The sequence below is a fragment of the Mustela nigripes genome, chromosome 4, assembly GCF_022355385.1.
Source record: "Mustela nigripes isolate SB6536 chromosome 4, MUSNIG.SB6536, whole genome shotgun sequence".
NCBI classification, from domain to species: domain Eukaryota; kingdom Metazoa; phylum Chordata; class Mammalia; order Carnivora; family Mustelidae; genus Mustela; species Mustela nigripes.
Window position 1 is genome coordinate 62,727,598 of NC_081560.1, and position 17,129 is coordinate 62,744,726.

The 17,129-nt window shown below is 34.6% G+C and overlaps 1 protein-coding gene across 1 annotated transcript in view; it reads left to right on the forward strand.

Moving 5' to 3' along the window:
- Positions 1 to 16,405, forward strand: part of THSD7A (thrombospondin type 1 domain containing 7A) — a 469,954-nt gene extending 453,549 nt beyond the window's left edge. Inside the window, exons 24-28 of the mRNA XM_059396774.1 lie at positions 4,245 to 4,340; positions 7,171 to 7,253; positions 7,603 to 7,813; positions 10,285 to 10,372; positions 11,066 to 16,405. Of these exons, the coding sequence (XP_059252757.1) occupies positions 4,245 to 4,340; positions 7,171 to 7,253; positions 7,603 to 7,813; positions 10,285 to 10,372; positions 11,066 to 11,150 (563 nt within the window). The 3' untranslated portion in view covers positions 11,151 to 16,405. The remainder of the gene's footprint in view (positions 1 to 4,244; positions 4,341 to 7,170; positions 7,254 to 7,602; positions 7,814 to 10,284; positions 10,373 to 11,065) is intronic.
- The last annotated feature ends 724 nt before the right edge of the window (positions 16,406 to 17,129 follow it).

Here is a 17,129-nt window from a genome sequence, read left to right on the forward strand (position 1 = left end):
GGACATTGGGGAGGGTACGTGCTTTGGTGAGTGCTGTGAAGTGGGTAAACCTGGTGATTCATAGACCTGTACCCCTGGGGATAAAAATATATGTTTATAAAAAATAAAAAATTATTAAAAAAAAAAAATAGGCCCCTAGATCAGTAGACCATAAAGCCCAGAAACAAACCCACACTTACATGGTCAATTAATTCACCCCAAGGAAGGCAAGAAGATACAGCAGGGAAAAGACAGTCTCTTCAATAAATGGTACTGGGAAAACTGGATAGCTACATGTGAAAGAATAAAACTGGATCACTTTCTTATGCCACACATAAAAATAAGCCCCAAATCAATTAAGGACCTAAATATAATACCTGACACCATAAAACTCCGAGAAGAAAACATAGGCAGTAATTTCTTTGACATTGGCCTTAGCAACATTTGTTTAGATAGGTCTCCTCAGGCCAGAGAAACAAAAGCAGAAGTAAAACTATCGGGACTACACCAAAATTAAAAGCTTGTACAGAGAAAGAAACCAACAACAAGGCAACCTACTGAATGGGAGAAGATATTTGCAAATGATTTTTCCAATAATGGGTTAATCTCCAGACTATATAAAGAACTTACACAACTCAGTACAAACAAAATCTAATGGAAAAAATGGGCAGAGGACCTGTATAGATATTTTTTCGAGAAAGGTAACGGATGGCCAAAAAACAAATGAAAAGGTGCTCAACATCACTAATCATCAGGGGAATGCAAGTCAAGACCACAGTGAGAATTTCCTCATACCAGTCAGATGGCTAGTTTCAAAAAGACAAGTGTTGGCAAGGATGTGGACTATGGGAACCCTCGTGCATTCTTGGCAGGAACCTCAAAGGGTCCAGCCACTATAGTGACCAGTATGGAGGTTCCTCAAAAAATTAAAACTACTTTATGACCCAGTAATTCTACTTCTGGGTATTTACCCAAATAAAAGAAAAAAAAAGCCACTAATTTAAAAAAATATATGCACCCCATGTTTATTACAGTATTATTAGCCAAGATACAAAAGCAAGCTAAATGTCCAATAAATGGCTCAAAATGTTGTATATGAATATACAATATTCCATTACTCAGCCATACGAAAGCATGTGATCTTGCCATTTGAGACAACATGGAAGAACCTAGGGGCATTATGCTAGGTGAAACAGGTCAGACAAAGACAAATACCTCATGATTTCCCTTAGATATGAAACCTAAAAAACAAAATGAACGAACGAAACAAACACAGAAACAGAAGCATAAGTACAGCGAACTAACTAGGCTGCCAGACTGGGGGTAGGTGAAATAGATGAAGGGAACCAAAGAGGTGCAAATTTCCAGTTACAGTGTAATTAAGTCACAGGGATAAAAAGTATAATAACATCACAGGGCATGTGGTCAGTAAAATTGTAATAACTTTGTGTGGTGACAGATGGTAACTAAACTTATTATGGTGAGTGTTTTATAATGTATGTAATTGTTGAAACACTGGTTATATATCTGAAATGAATACTTTGTCAACTATACTTGAATAAAAAAATAAAATCTTTTACCAGTAAGACTCAGTTACAAAATTTAATTAGAAAAAATTTGAATCAAAATAAAACTACAAGTAGAAATATATTTAATAGAAATGATATAAGAATAGTAGTGATGAAATCTTATTGAAGCATGTAAACAATGAAAACATTAGTAAAATAGGCATGTTCATGGGTAGGCCTCAATATCATTACATTTCAATTTAATACTAACTTATCTATAAATTCCCTGTAATTTAAAAAGATTTTCAAGTAATCTGAGAAATTGATCTGAGAAGTTGAAGACCAAGAAGATTCAGAATTATTAAAGTCCAGAATTTCAAGAAGAGAAAATGGAAGAGGTCAAAGAGCTTTAATGGCTTTATTCAAGATTTATTCTATAGCACTAAGAATTGAAAAAAAAAAAATGACCAGTCAACAATAAAGCAATTAGACTAATAAAACAGAGGATCCCAGGAATGAATTTTAATATATAGGTACATAACAGAACTGAAACTCAGTAGGATAATGGTAGGTAAATGTTGAAATACTTTTTTATCTACAGAATGTTTTTAAAATAATCTGTAAGCTCACACATATACAAAACTGATAAATTAATAAACTAAATAAATTATAAACCCAAAAGGTGAAGAGCATAACTGTCAAACACTTGAAGGAAATATAGGAGAATATCATTATGAACTCAAGGTAGTGAAGAATTTCCTAAATGACAGGACAAACACAAAAATGGGAAAGATGAAAAATTAAATCTTCTACATAGTAATAGATCCTAAACAAGGTTAGCAGAGAAGCCAAAGACTTAGAAAAGGTATTTGTGAAGTCAGTTAATTTCCAAGGATTAGTATCTAGAACAACAGTTTTATAACTTTTTGGTCTAATTTTATATTCTTAAAATTGTATGAGGACCCCAAATTTTCTTTTGTGAGTTATATATACACAAAAGTTTATATTAAAAATGAGATTTAAATAACCAAAAACCAATTTTATGTAACAATAATACTTCCTGAAAAATAGCTACTTTGCAAAATAAAAACAATAACTTTGATAAACATGGTCTTGTTTTACATATTTGCAAAAATATAATGTCTGCCTTAGAGGAAGACAGCTGGATTCTCATCTCTGTTTCTAGACTCAATCTCTTGTAATCTTAGTTTAGTTTATGTATACGAAGAAAATCCAGCTCTACTCACACAGATGTGTAGTTGAAAAAAAGGGAAATACACACACACACACACACACACAGTCTGAAAGAATGTCTAAGTCTCCCAGGTTCTCTGGACCCTACTTTGAGAACTGCTATTCTAGAGTAATTTCCACAATTCAATAAGAAAAGGCATAGATTTCAGGAGGATAAAAAAATGGCCACAAGATATAAAGAAGCAACACTCATAAGAAGTCGTCTAAATACCCCCAAACATTTGTTACTCTTTAATAGCATTAATAAAGAACTACAATTTAAAATGATGATAGAGCTTCCACACCCACTAGACTAACCAAAAATTTTAAATCTGGCTATTATAAATGTTCGTGAAGGCTCAAACAATGATAACCTTTATTTGCTGCTGGTGGATATGCGGATTGTCACTTTTTAGAGGAAAAAATAAAGATTTAGTAAAGTTTCAGCCATCCCTATAGTGATACCCAGAAATTTGTCTTCTAGACATTTACCTTAAAGGAGAATGAAGAGAGGAAGAGAGTTGCACAAGATTGACCACAGAGGCATTGCTCTAACAGCAAAAGTTGAAAACAACCTAAAAGGCCATTCAGAGGAAATACCTTAAAAGGAAAAAAAAAAAAAAAAAAAAAAGTGGCATTTAGTACAGTGGAATTCTATATAGCAGTTAAAATAAATGTACTATAGCTACATTAAAAAAAACAAATATTTCATCTGTATAATTCAGAATGATACATAGAGTAATGATACTTCTTAAAACTTTTAATAATACAGTTGACCCTTGAACTGAAGATTTGAATTGCCCAGATCCACTTACATGAGAGGTTTTTTTTTTAATATAAATAGAATACAGGGACTCCTGGGTGCCTCAGTAGGTTAAACATCTGCCTTCAGCTCAAGTCATGATCCCAGGGTCCTGGGATCAAGTCCTGCATCAGGCTCCTTGCTCAGCAGGGAGCTTCTCCCTCTGCAATGCCCTCCCTTCCTGGTGCACTCTCTCTCTCTGACAAATAAAATCTTTTAAAAAATAATAAATACAGTATAAAATATTTTCCATTCCTTATGGTTTTCTTAGTAACATTTTTTTCTAGCTTACATTATCATAAGCATATAGTATGTAACATATAACACAATTAACTCAGATTTTGTGTTATCAATAGGGCTTCTAGTCAACAGTAGGATATTAGTAGTTAAGTTTTGGGAGAGTCAAAAGTTATGCACAGATTTTAGACTGCATAGGGGTACATGCCCCAAATCCCCATGTTGTTCAAGGATCAACTGTACTGTATTATCATTAAAAGAATAAAAACCATGGCAAAAAAAAAAAAAGATTTAGGAATAGATCAGGAATTTTTATAACAATTTTATAACATCTATATGGCAATTCCAAGAAAATAACATTTGAATAATTTGAGATGAACTTACCACTTTTACAATTGTTTATAAATATTTCTTAATATTCTTTCCCCATGATTGTCCTTCTAGACAGCAGAATGCTTCTGTTCATGTTTATTGTGTCCCTGCAGATGGACAGTGTTATGAGTATAAATGGATGGCCAGTGCCTGGAAGGGTTCTTCCCGAACAGTCTGGTGTCAAAGGTCAGATGGTATAAATGTAACAGGTAAACTTCCAATTTCTCTGTTTTTTAAAAGTCTTCCTGTAACACACATTCAGTTAGTTCAACAAAATAGTGAAAGATATTCTTTCACTATTTAGCACATGGTTGGGATTCAGTTTCTAGGCTGTACTAATGTAACCAGTTATTGTTTTATTTTTTATTATTTCAATTAAATTCTCCCTCATCCAGCCATTTTAGACAATGTAGCTAGAACTTAGTTAACATACTCTGTAATTCCAATAAATTATCCTCAAATTGCCTTCCCTAAAAATTTTATGTGAATAACTCACCATGTTTTCAAAAAAAAAAAAAATCAGTATTTTGTTGACTATATCTCTTTCTGTACCTCAAAAACAATACAGATGAAGACCAAAAATATTATCAAGGGAATGTAATTATACAAAGCTAAATGTCTTGAATTATCTTGCTTGAATTCAGAAATCTATAATTCAGGTTTTTTTTAAATTAATTAATAGGTAAGAGTATTAGCAGATCTCAAGCCGAGAGTATCTGGGTAGTTAACCTACTCTATCCCCACTCAAAAATTATATAGTCAAGAAACCCAAATGAGAAATTTTTCTGAAATTGACCCAAATATACCAAAGAGCTTCTCTAATCTGTGATTACTGAAGGTTTCCTTACCTAAACTCAGTAAATGCCAGAGTTCTTAAGGACCCTGTGAAGTGGAGAGAAACTTGGTTCCAGATATGTACCTTGTAAATTTCCTAGGAAGAAATCAAGGTCAGAACAAGAAGCTCAACCTTAAGCACATGACCCAAAGATCTAATGTCTCTCCTTTAACATTTTTGTAGATCTAATCTATAGGAATCTTCATAGTGTACCAGTAGCAAAAATTTTGAGAGCGACTCTTCAGGGGGACCTGCTGACTTACTGCCATTGTTTTGGCCCTCTGGCAGAGATAAAAAGTAATGTGCATCTGGGTGCCTGTTAGTAATGTCCATTTATAAATTTAGCTGTAATATATACAGTAAGATAACAGGAACAGAGATCAATATGCTTTTTGGAAAGCATCAATTTTTATATTAGATTTTAAATTACCTGGATTTATTTAAACCTAATTTACTTATTTCCTATGAAAGCTGGAACAGGTATCAAATTATATTCTTGGGAAGGTAAGATTGTATACATGAGAAATCTATATCAAGAAACCATTGATAACAGCAATTCCCAGTGGACACATATATAAGAAAGAAGAGACACCTACCAGGAAACTTTTCTCTCTCACAATATTATTTACGGCGGTGGGGGGAGCGGATCTCTTCCAGCCACACCACTGTAAGAGGTCTAAGGGGGGGGAAAGCACCCTAGGAAGGGAAGCATAGTTTTTCTGAATTTGAAGGCACTTCTAGAGATGGTCCATTCAACTCAAGTGTTGAAAATGAAGGTCTACATTCTTCTTGAAGCTATTCAGAGGGAACACTGGAGTTTTCCCAGAGGGTCCTATTACTTTTCATGTTTTTTTTTTTTCTTCCCCAAATATGGGTGCAAGTAATATTCATCTGCTGTTTATTCTACATGTTAAAATTTCTTTTTCCACTAAATTTGGGGATACTCCTCAATGCAATACAAAGGTAAGTCCGGTTTTAAAAGGCTTACCTGTAGACATCATGTGTTCACCTTCTTTTTAATCCATTGAAGTACCCAGTGTATTTCTTTCTGATACTCTGAAACCAAAAAGGCCAGTGTGTAAATGATATGTAATAAACTCTATATGTAATAAACTCTTCTTCCATCTTTTAGGAGAAATGGGATTCTTTATGAGAAATACACAAGCATGTAAAGTATATTACCTATCTTGATCGACTGCTTTAGTTTTATGAAGTCGTCCTTATTAGAAATCAAGATGTTGTCTTCCTTTTTCTTCATATGTCTCATGATAATAACCTTAATAATGGCCTTTTAACTGCAATTGCGTTTCAGTGACTAACTGCTTTCCCATCACAATTTTTTGATGAATAAGTTATATTATTGATAGAGAAAGCAAAGAATTAACAGTAGGTATCTGTGATTAAATTCCAAAGGATCATCAATTCAATAAGTAAAGGAAAAACTTCACTTTCTTAAAATTCTATTCAACTGAGCAAATATGGTTTGAAACTCAAGTTCCCTCCACATCACCAATATTGTTTCTCTAGGACACCAATTCTTATCTTGAAACCTCACTTGTAACAACTTAGGCACACTTGGTACTACACTTAAAAAGAAGAAAGAGAAGGAAGGAAAACCAGAGAGCTGCAATATCAAGTTAAACAAGAAGGGACTACATCACTTAGTAGCTACAAATGTTTTCTTTCTTATACCCACAAAAATCCTGAACTGGTAGGAATTGTGATTGTTCTCTAAGAACTATGCATTATTTAAAAAAAAACACACATATATATGATAGTCACATAAATTATGGGACTCAAGGGACATGAAAATTGTTTCTCTGACTAGCCAAGAAAGAAATTTAACTTTAAAGAAAAATTCAATCTGCTTTTTAATGTTGGACTGGACCAATAGGGGGAACTGGGGACAAGGACAGAAATAGCTGGTGTGCGATTAGCATGTTCGAAGGAGCAACTAAACAAGTAAGTGCTTGTGGAGCTCCTGCTGCGTGCCGGGCACTGTGCTATCTCCTCTGAATAAGAAGGGCCTCAAGTTCCTGTACGAAGTAGTCCAGGCTAACCAAATAGTTCACAGTTAGTCACCCCCAGAAGAATCCACGGGGGTTCCCAAAGTGGCTCAGGATTCAAAGACAAGTCTATACAACAGTGTGTTTCTCTCACTGCAAGAGATGCTACTTGTCAATGTATGATTTTCTGTTCTGCAGGGGGCTGCTTGGTGGTGCGCCAGCCTGATGCTGACAGGTCTTGTAACCCACCGTGTAGTCAACCCCACTCATACTGTAGTGAGGTAGGTGTGACTTCATTAGGAAGGACAAGCCAACTTCATTATTTGTCATCTCACCACCTCTTAAAAGTCCATTCGCCCACCCCCAGAAAAAGCATGTCTTGGGGCCTTAAAGCCTTATTTCTAGATCTCTCCTTTTATCACTATGAATATTCAGAATGTTTTTACTGTTTCTACTGTTAAAATAATTTGTATACAGTACAAAAAGTGTGTTTTTATGCAGTTGAGACAGAAATTACACATAGTAAATTCCCCAAACAGCATTCCTTAAAGCCTTCTCTTCAAGTTAGATCTATTATGCTCTCAAAGATTCCCTTCTATGTACAGTAGAAATCCTCTTGTTCTTCTGCAGATGAGGACATGCAGTTGTGAAGAAGGGTACACTGAAGTCATGTCTTCTAATGGTACACTTGAGCAGTGCACACTTATCCCTGTGGTGGTGATACCCACTGTGGAGGACAAAAGAGGAGATGTGAAAACCAGCCGGGCAGTACATCCCACCCAATCCTCCAGTAACCCAACAGGACGGGGAAGGACCTGGTTTCTACAGCCATTTGGGCCAGGTGAAGTGACTAGACAGTGTTAATGTAGAATCCTTTAGTTATACATTTAACCAATGTCAAAGGGTTAAAAAAAATAAGCAAGCATTTTCTCAGGAGTTATCATTTCATCTGTACTCATTTATTCTGATATTGCCATACAGCATAATGTTTTTGTTATTAGAGAAAAGGCACTCATGCTCAAAGTTCAGAGAAATGAAATTACTTTCTTCTGGAAAAAAAATTAGGATATTAGTTATTTTGATCTCAGACTTAAATTTACAAGTACAATTATATTCACATTGAACAAAGAAATCTAACAATGAAATATTAATTAGGAATAAAGTATATTGTCACTCAGAACTGAAGCAAGTAAAACTCTAAAGGCATTCAAGAATTTTTCATTTGACCACAGACCGGTAATAATTTGAACTTAAAAGTAGGAATATCAGTAATGCAGTGCTATGCCAGGACAGGACTGGGGGAGGGGCAGTCCTTGGTAGCCAGCCCTTTTTCTATCAGCCCCTAGATTTGGTAAGTTCAGATAATCAGAATCTGTACTAGCGCCAGATACAGCAGGGCAAGGATGGAGCCTTCCTGTCTAAATGGGATGATTTTAAGTTTGGAGACTTACCAGATCCTTGTCATATTAAACAGACACCCTTAATGTGTCTAGTAATGGACTTGAAGCCAACACAGGCAATAGTTTGAAGGCCTAATCCAGTGCTGGCCCTACCCTCTTCACACAGTCTCCCCAGGTGGAATGAACTGTATGCTTAGTCCTGGAACTAAAGCTGGTGCTTAAAATCGTGCTGCAAGGGCTGTAAGGTAGTGCAGATCATGGTCTTTTTCCCCACACCAAGAGGGATTACTAGTTAATGGCCAAAGGAAATATCCAGGCAAAGCCAGGCATAGTCTACTTTACTATTGTTAGAAATATAAGAAAGGAGGGAATCTGCACAGCACATCTCTATTTCTAATGCATTAAGTCAAAACACTTTCCCTTATTAGAGAATCACTAAAAGGATTTTAAGTATCTTCAGTATTTGGATGATTTAACCAAAACACTGTGATTTAACCACATTGTTCCTGCCTTCATATGGCTGTTAGCTGAAAATATAATTTATTTTGCAAAGTTGACTTGTTTGTGCAAACCTGGCAAACTCCTCTCAGTGTTCAAGATAGTGGAGCTGCAAATGACTATTAGCAATCTTGACTTCAGCTAAGAATCCAAGAAGACCTTTTCACATCAAAACTAAAAAAAAAAAAAAGTTTAAAAAGAGAATATTGTCATTTTAAGTATATACCCTCCCTAAAATGAATATTTTAATATATTAAAAAGATTTATGTTCTAAAAAAGTACATTTAGACTTTGTTCTTGGTTTTTTAAAAACTCCAAGAATATTTGTTGAAAAACAACTCTCAAGGCAGATGAACCCAAGAATGGTTGATTTTAAACCCAGTCTCTAATTTTTAAAATCCATAGAATTGAAAAGAATTATATTTAGAATATTAAATGGACCCCTAAGTTGATTGAGCTCTAAGCAGAAAAACTTTCACAGTACCGATTTGTTTTCGATGCCTTCCAAATATTGAATAAAACAGTGTCTATGGAGTCAATTTGCCCAGTCTATAATTTTAGCAGTAATCTAAAAATTTTGCAGTAATTTTAGAAGTAATATAATGTATTTATGCAAAAGAAAATACAAGTTGATGTAATGATCAAGTTAGGCAAAGTCATTAATACTATCATCTAATTGAAGTTTATTCTGAACACAAAACTAAGAACCTCAAAGAAAATGAGACTAGAAAATAAAATTAGGAAAGTTCTTACCCTGCCTAATTCCATATAATAAAAAGTTAGAAAAATGTTATTTGGAGCTAAAAAGTTATTATCAAACTTGACTATTTTTACAAAGGATATTGTTGACTGAACTCTAAAGGACAGGGTTAAGTGTAAATCAGATAAAAGATTAATTCCCCCCCAAAGTTAAATATATTCACTTTAATTCATCTCGGAAAAAAAGGTTAAAATAACAAAATTTATGTTCATAAACCTGTCTGCATTAATGCTAAGATGTAGGACTTTATTGAAATTGCATTACTTTTCTTCTTATAATTGCCATTCTCAGAATAAAAATAAGAAAATGCTTAGTTAGCATTACACATACACTGAATTTGAAGTAAAATTTAGATAAGAAGCTACAAAAATTTAGGAATATGAACTTGAAATCTGAATGCAAATTGAAAATATTATTTCTTTCCCATTAATTCTCATTGATAATTTACCTTTAATGAAGCAGCATCTAACTCATAATAGCAGCTTTGCATTAATCATTAACTGTGCTTAAGCAATAACTCTTTGTTTTGAAAGGATTTGGCCGTAGGTGACTGGTCATTGGTCATAGTTAAAGACTGTCATATATATATATATATATATACACACACACACACCAGACTAATGTAAATTAATAACTAATATCCATTCTTCTTAGATGGGAGACTAAAGACCTGGGTTTACGGTGTAGCAGCTGGGGCATTTGTGTTACTCATCTTTATTGTCTCCATGATTTATCTAGCTTGGTGAGTGATTAAATATTTCAAAATCTAAGGGGATACATATCTATTTCAGCAAAAACACTGTCAGTTGACTATAATACAGAAACAGTAATTTGTCTCAAATAAGAATTCCACACTTATTTAATATGCTTATCTGAAATTAGAAATCAAAATAGCTTTAGTCATAAATATTCTAAAAACTACCAAATCTGAGCCATTTACTATCTGATGATGAGCCAGAGCTGCTCCAGGTCATCTCAAGTATGTTGTCCTTGGTTATACAAGATAAACTGCTTTGTATGCTTATCGTGAACTATGAAGTTTGATACTGAATTACTACTGGAGAAAGATATTATGGTGATACCTAATTTTACTCCTCTATCTTTTTAAACATGTATTATAAATTGTGTATTATTTACAAAGATTTCTGGTCAAATATTAATGATTTTACTATAGTATTATTAACATTGTTAGTGAGAAATTTCCTTTGATAATTCTTTTGCAGGATAATAAAATATTTGATGGGTTCTATTTCAGGTTTATTCAGAGCATTAAGTAAGAAATTCAAAGATACCAGAAAATCAAACTTTAAGGTTGAATTTAGGTCATTAGGCAGTTAGGCAACTTTATCAATATAGCTTGCATTTTTCATTTAAGACAGTAAAATCTACAATGAGAGATTGATTTTCCTTCTCCAATTTTTTTTATTATCTACAGCAAAAAGCCAAAGAAACCCCAAAGAAGGCAAAACAACCGACTGAAACCTTTAACCTTAGCCTACGATGGAGATGCAGATATGTAGAATAGAACTTACCCGGGCAACAACCAGTTTCAGCTTTCTGACTTTGCAGTAGACATCCAGCAGCCACAAAGCTCTTCATACTGTGTGAATTCAAATGCATTGTAACTTTTTAAAAGAGCATCAAAGAGTGAAAATCAGTGCCAATGGAGATATCAAGATAGTACCACTTATATAAAAATTAAAAATCAGCGATGAGAATTCTAGGAGATTCAGTTGACTACAGGCTGCATTCTGAGAGTTTTTTTGTGATCTTTTCAGAAATCTACCAACTGACCATTCACTTTCATCTCTAAAATACGGTTGTGGAATTGGTCAGTTAGAACACCTGATGCAAGCCTCTGTCGGCAGTGTTAACCCATAGTAACATTTTAGCATGAAGAGTTTATACCAAGATCTCTACAATATTATAGTCAACATAACAACACGTATACTCAATTGAATGATACACATTACTATGTCAGACTATGTACTTGTTAATAAGCAGTTTTAATGGTGAATAAGAGATAAGCTCTAAGCTGAGCAGAGAATCCATTGAGTAAGTTCAGCATCTTGGTGGTTGATGGTAGCTTTCATTAACCTGCATTTCAGAGGCAAAGACTCTTTTATAAGACTTAACTCTTGTCTTTCTCCAAAGTACGAATGCTGGACATGTACTAGTATCTTAGAGAAAAAAAAAAAAAGTCCTCAAGTTCAGTATTTTATAGTGGTTATTGTCTGGAAAACTAATTTGCTTGTGTTAATACATTTCTACTTTCCCTAATTTTCGAACTGGTTGACTGCATCTCTTTTGCTCTATGGAAGGCACATTTTTGCACTATATTAGTGCAGCATGATAGGCACTTAACCAGGATTGCCATAGAAACTGCTTCTTTTCATATGGGATGAAGACACCTGTGCTAAGAGTGTCATGGAGCCATTTTCAAGTTCTTACATCCAGAAGAGATTAAAGTTCAGTTTGAATGGCTACAGGATGGAAATAGCTATTACACCTGCTGTCTATGCTCTTCCTCATTGCTGCAGCCATTGTGAAATTGACAACGTGGCGGTGATTTCAATGTTCTAATCCCGAACTCATTAACCCTTCAAAAGATGGATCCCTCTAGTTGGTTTTTAATTGTACTTTGAAGGCGGTTTACGACTAGATTTTTATATTTGTTACCTTTGTTAAAAAAAGAAAAGAAAAAAAGGAGCCAGTTGTCTTTTTAATTTTGAGCAGATGGAGAAAATAACATCCTGATCATTTTTTTAACTAAAACAACTCAAAATCCTGTGATTTTTCTTTTTCCCAGATTTGTGTTTCCTACTTTCGCATCAAATGTATCCATCATTTGGTCTTTCTCACTGGTAAAATTTGAAGCAGACTTTGTAGGATTTTAAAACTTTAAATGTTCAAAAAAGAGTAAATAGTGTGCGTGGGGCTTCATTAACTATCTAGACCAAGGGTGGCGAACTTTTTCCGTGAAGGGCCAGATAGTAGGTATTTTCCGCCAGGTCTGTGTTGCACCTGCTCAGTTCCATCATCGTAAGGAGGCAAGTGTAGACAATACACGATACAAAGAAGAATGAGCATGGCTGTTTTCCAGTGAACTTCGGTGACAACAGTCAGCATGCTACATTTGCAGGTTGTGCTTTGCAAACCACTGGTCTAGTAGTTTTCTCAGTGCTTACCTCTCTGTTGTATCTTTTGCTTTCATTCATTCACCCTTAGAATGCCATCAGTGTTTAATTTCAAAGGTGAAAAATTGTCATTAAACTTTATCACTGTTTTTTAAGTAGTTATATTTTTCACACATGTAGCCCTGGGAATGGCACAGTGAAATACTATCTAATTTGGCAAACTTCATGGAAAAAAAAAAAAAAATCAAATGGTGCCATTAAAAAGCAATTCCATTTTTCAGGCAACATTTACTGCAACAAGCTTTGGTAGAGGGGAGGACATTAAGTTTTCAGGTCCTTTAAAAAATAATGTAATAAGCTACTCTATCTTAAACAGCTGTGTTGCTATAAAACTGGTTTAGACTAGAGGGTGTTTTACCTTCAAGTAGAGTTTGGACTCCCCCTGCTGTTCATTAAAGTATTTGCAAAGATTACAAAAAGGCATCTGATTAGGATAGGTCTTTGTCCCCAAAACGAACAGATTTTTCCCTGAATTAATTAATATGAATTAAATGTGGAAAGCATGCATGCCTTACTCACTGTATTAGGCAAAGCAATCATTTCAAAGCAAACAGGTGGTCACAAAGAGGAGAATTTTACTTTAAACCAAGGATTTAAACAAGGCGAAGCATAAAAGCAAACTCCATTGCATCAGTCTTATTGAAGAGGAAGACAAAAATAATACCGTTGCTCTAAAACTGTGATTGCTAGTCTATGTACTCAGGGGTCTTTCAGATATCCTCAAGTTGGTCTCTGTGAATAAAATGAACTCCATTTGTCCAAAATAGTTGAGAAAGAATCTTTTGTAATTACTTGAAGAATTTAGCTAACAGTATATAAAACCTAATAACTTTGAAATTACTGAATAATATATTGTTGCTACAAAAGCTATACTTAGGATACTGTAAAATGTCATTAATTCAGAAGGCAGATCAGTATCATCCAACCCATCCCGTAAGAATGAATTGATCAAAATAAAATTTTATGAAAATACATGTTTTGTTCATAAGTGAATTAAATTTTATAATACTACATACCCAGAGGAAACTAGGTTCAATGGAACCTAAAACTAGGGAACATAGTAGAAGTTCACCACTAGGATAAATACCAGGTACCCTCTTATTAGAAAAATAAAAGGAAGGGCATGTAGCCAGCTAGCTATTTTGGACAAATGAAGGTTACTTTATTCATGTTTAGAACATGATAATAGCCTTATTTTTGTTCCTGGCATCAGTCAATAATAAGTATGTTACTGGAATTTCATCAAAACCTTATTCCTCCTGTTCATTCTGACAATTCAGGAGGGGAATATAGTAGTAACTGGTCTGTTGACACTTTTGCCTTATCAAAATGGCCTGCGAGCCCAAAAAGATTTAGAACTACTGCTCTATAAATATGAAGGTTGACTTGGTTAAAAAAAGAAGAAAAGGAAAATAATGACACAGTTTTATATGCTATTTTGTTGGACTATTTCAGTATAAACCACATAGAATTGGCACAACTGATCTCTCTTGAAAGGAGTTGATTTATCAGTACCTAATCTAAGATATGGACCATAATTCTTATTTGAAAGCCTTTTTGAGGACACTACCATGTACCTTAAAGCAGATTTGAAAAGCAGTGCATAAACGCATGTTCTTAATTACTTATAACAAAGCACAAGTTACTCATAACATGACATATTTCTTGGAATTATCATATGTAAGACCCTCTGCTGGGCACTGTAATACAGTTACTCATGGCTTTTGTATACCTACATATCTCAGATACTCAGAAGAAGGGAAAATGTTTCATCAGTAAAGAAAGCACTTAAATCACTCTTCACTCTGGATTTGCTTCCAGTGTGGTATTTTTCCTGATGGAACGTCCGTGTCTCAGGCTATGCTCTTAGGCTTTGCTGTAATCCTCCTCCACCCAAGGGAGGTAGCAACGTTCACTGTGGCTGAACCAGAACCCTGCTACTTTCCCGGACTTTTCAAGATAAAGTCACTTACCCAGAACTTCTTACAGGGATTAACACCTCTCAGTTTCGTTTATTTCTTTTACCTCCTCCAAATCATACTTTTGCTTCTTTATAATGATGTCCTCTGGTCTCTAGTCTGCTTACAACTTAATCTTACTGACTTCTCTCAGAACTAGCTTCTACTAAACACGCTCAAATTTTTAAATAAGGTGGTGGGGGGCGGGGAAGATGAAGGTCTATATTACTTACCTTTAGTAAAGTGTCACTAGGAGTGTGAACATCTTGATTTAAACTAAATGTACTGCTTACAGACATGAGTAAAAAGGTAAGGAAAGATGTAGAAGACATGCCCCCCTCAAAAAAAGACCTTCTATAAATATGCCCATTTTTATACTCTATTTAGTAGGACTCCGTATGCTCCTACCTCCACCTTGCTTCTGTATTCATGACCCACCCTAAAGGACAGTAAGACAGGCCTGTACCTTGTAGGAAGGACAGCCTGTTCCCAGACTTATTTGGAGTTTGAATAGATTCCCAAGAATCATGCCTCCAAAATGATCTGAGATCTATTTGTAAAATATTACCAAATTCAAATATGTTTCGTGTGATATTTTCCCCACTGAGACTGAGGGTGTTGAAAGGAGAGCAGGATAGGAACAAATCTGTGAAGCATCTTGTCAAAAAGGGAGTTTTCCTGGGGCTAATGTGAGAACAAAAACACCTGCCTGTCCCACCCCCTCCTTCCCTTCAGGTGGCCATGACTGAAGAGGATTTCAGGGTCTGAAGCTGGAGTGTGGGCCTAGCAAACCTGACTCTTTAGAAAAAGGATGTTTTGCAGTGTGATTAACGGTAATTCTGTATCAGCAGAACACTGGAAATGGTTAGGTCTACATTATTAAATGAGTAAAACAAATCCTAAGTGGCTAGAGTTAACTTTGTAGTTTTAGGTTTTCATGCTTCTACCAAGCCAGGTCTTAAAACGGGCAGTATATGAAGACTTTTAGTTTGTGGCAGTCATGTTTTCAGCGGTCAAAATCTCTAGTCTATTTAGAATATAACTGTCAGTCTTATTGTGTTTTGTAGACTTTTTTTTTTAAGTCAGTAGTTTCTAGAGCATCTACTTTGAACCCTCAATGAAATTTTCACAACTATTTTTCAGCAGTCTATCTAGGTTTATTTTTAAAAATTAAACATTATGATTCCCTTTCTGGTACTTTTTCCTGACTCTTTGTAGCACAGAGATTTGAAGAGATCAGTATCGGTCATTGTAAAATATAACTTTATTAAATTTGCAATATGTCTTTATATAAATTATAATCCCCTAAATGTGGTTTTTTAATTTAATTACCTGAATATTTATTTTGTTTAAGTTAGGAGGCAGCTGTCTAAGAAGTTTTTGTTAATATTACTTTGTAAATTGTGTAATGTAATTTATTTTAAATTATGTACATTTCTTTTTTAACGCACAAAATGTCTATGTACAATTAACTACAGATTTGAAAATGTCACTAAGCTTTATTCAGTTAATACAGATGGCATGTGAAGATGTAATATGCTTTTTTTACATTTTCATATGGGTTATTTGTAAATAACTATGTTGCTGACAAACATAAACATGGAAGTCATTTTCATTCTATTCATGTGTACTTTTTAAATTTGCATTATTTGCTGTTCATACATGGGTTTAAAAAAAAAAAACAAACTTCAGTGAATATCCAAACCTTTTTCTACTGTATTGCCTGTTCCTTAGTCTTTTTCTTTTCTTTTTTTTTCTTTTTTTTTTTTTTTTTTAAACAACTTCAACTGAGAAAGTTTGAGAGATGCAAACCTTAACTTTACAAGTCTGCTGAGGCCACCACATTAATCATTATGGACAAATGACCTCTTGGTTCCCAGTCAAAAGAGCACCAGCAGAGGATAGTAAGACACCCTGGAACAGAGCCCAGCTCTTCTTGCCCCCTCAGTCAGAAGGCAGGCCTCTTCCTGTCCCTTCTCCCTACTTTCTGCTGGCCAATGAAAGAGCAAACCTAAAAACGAGGTAGGAGCTCACACATTAAGAAATTAAGATTCCCTCAATTCCCCATAATTAAGATGCACAAATTCAGAAAGGGATGCACAAATTAAGCCCGTGTAGCTTGGGCTTAGCGCATTTTCTGAAATAGCTGTTTGCTGAAATATAACTAAGCAGAGAACCCTTTAAACACTTAGTATATGAACCTCCTCAAAATGTGCAGCTAGCCATAAATGCTGGATGAAAAATGCATTCCATATTGTTCATTACAAGTGAATCTAGATGAACAAATGTTTAAAATATATCACCCAAATTATTCCTTATATATCTGTAGATACTCAAATTACCT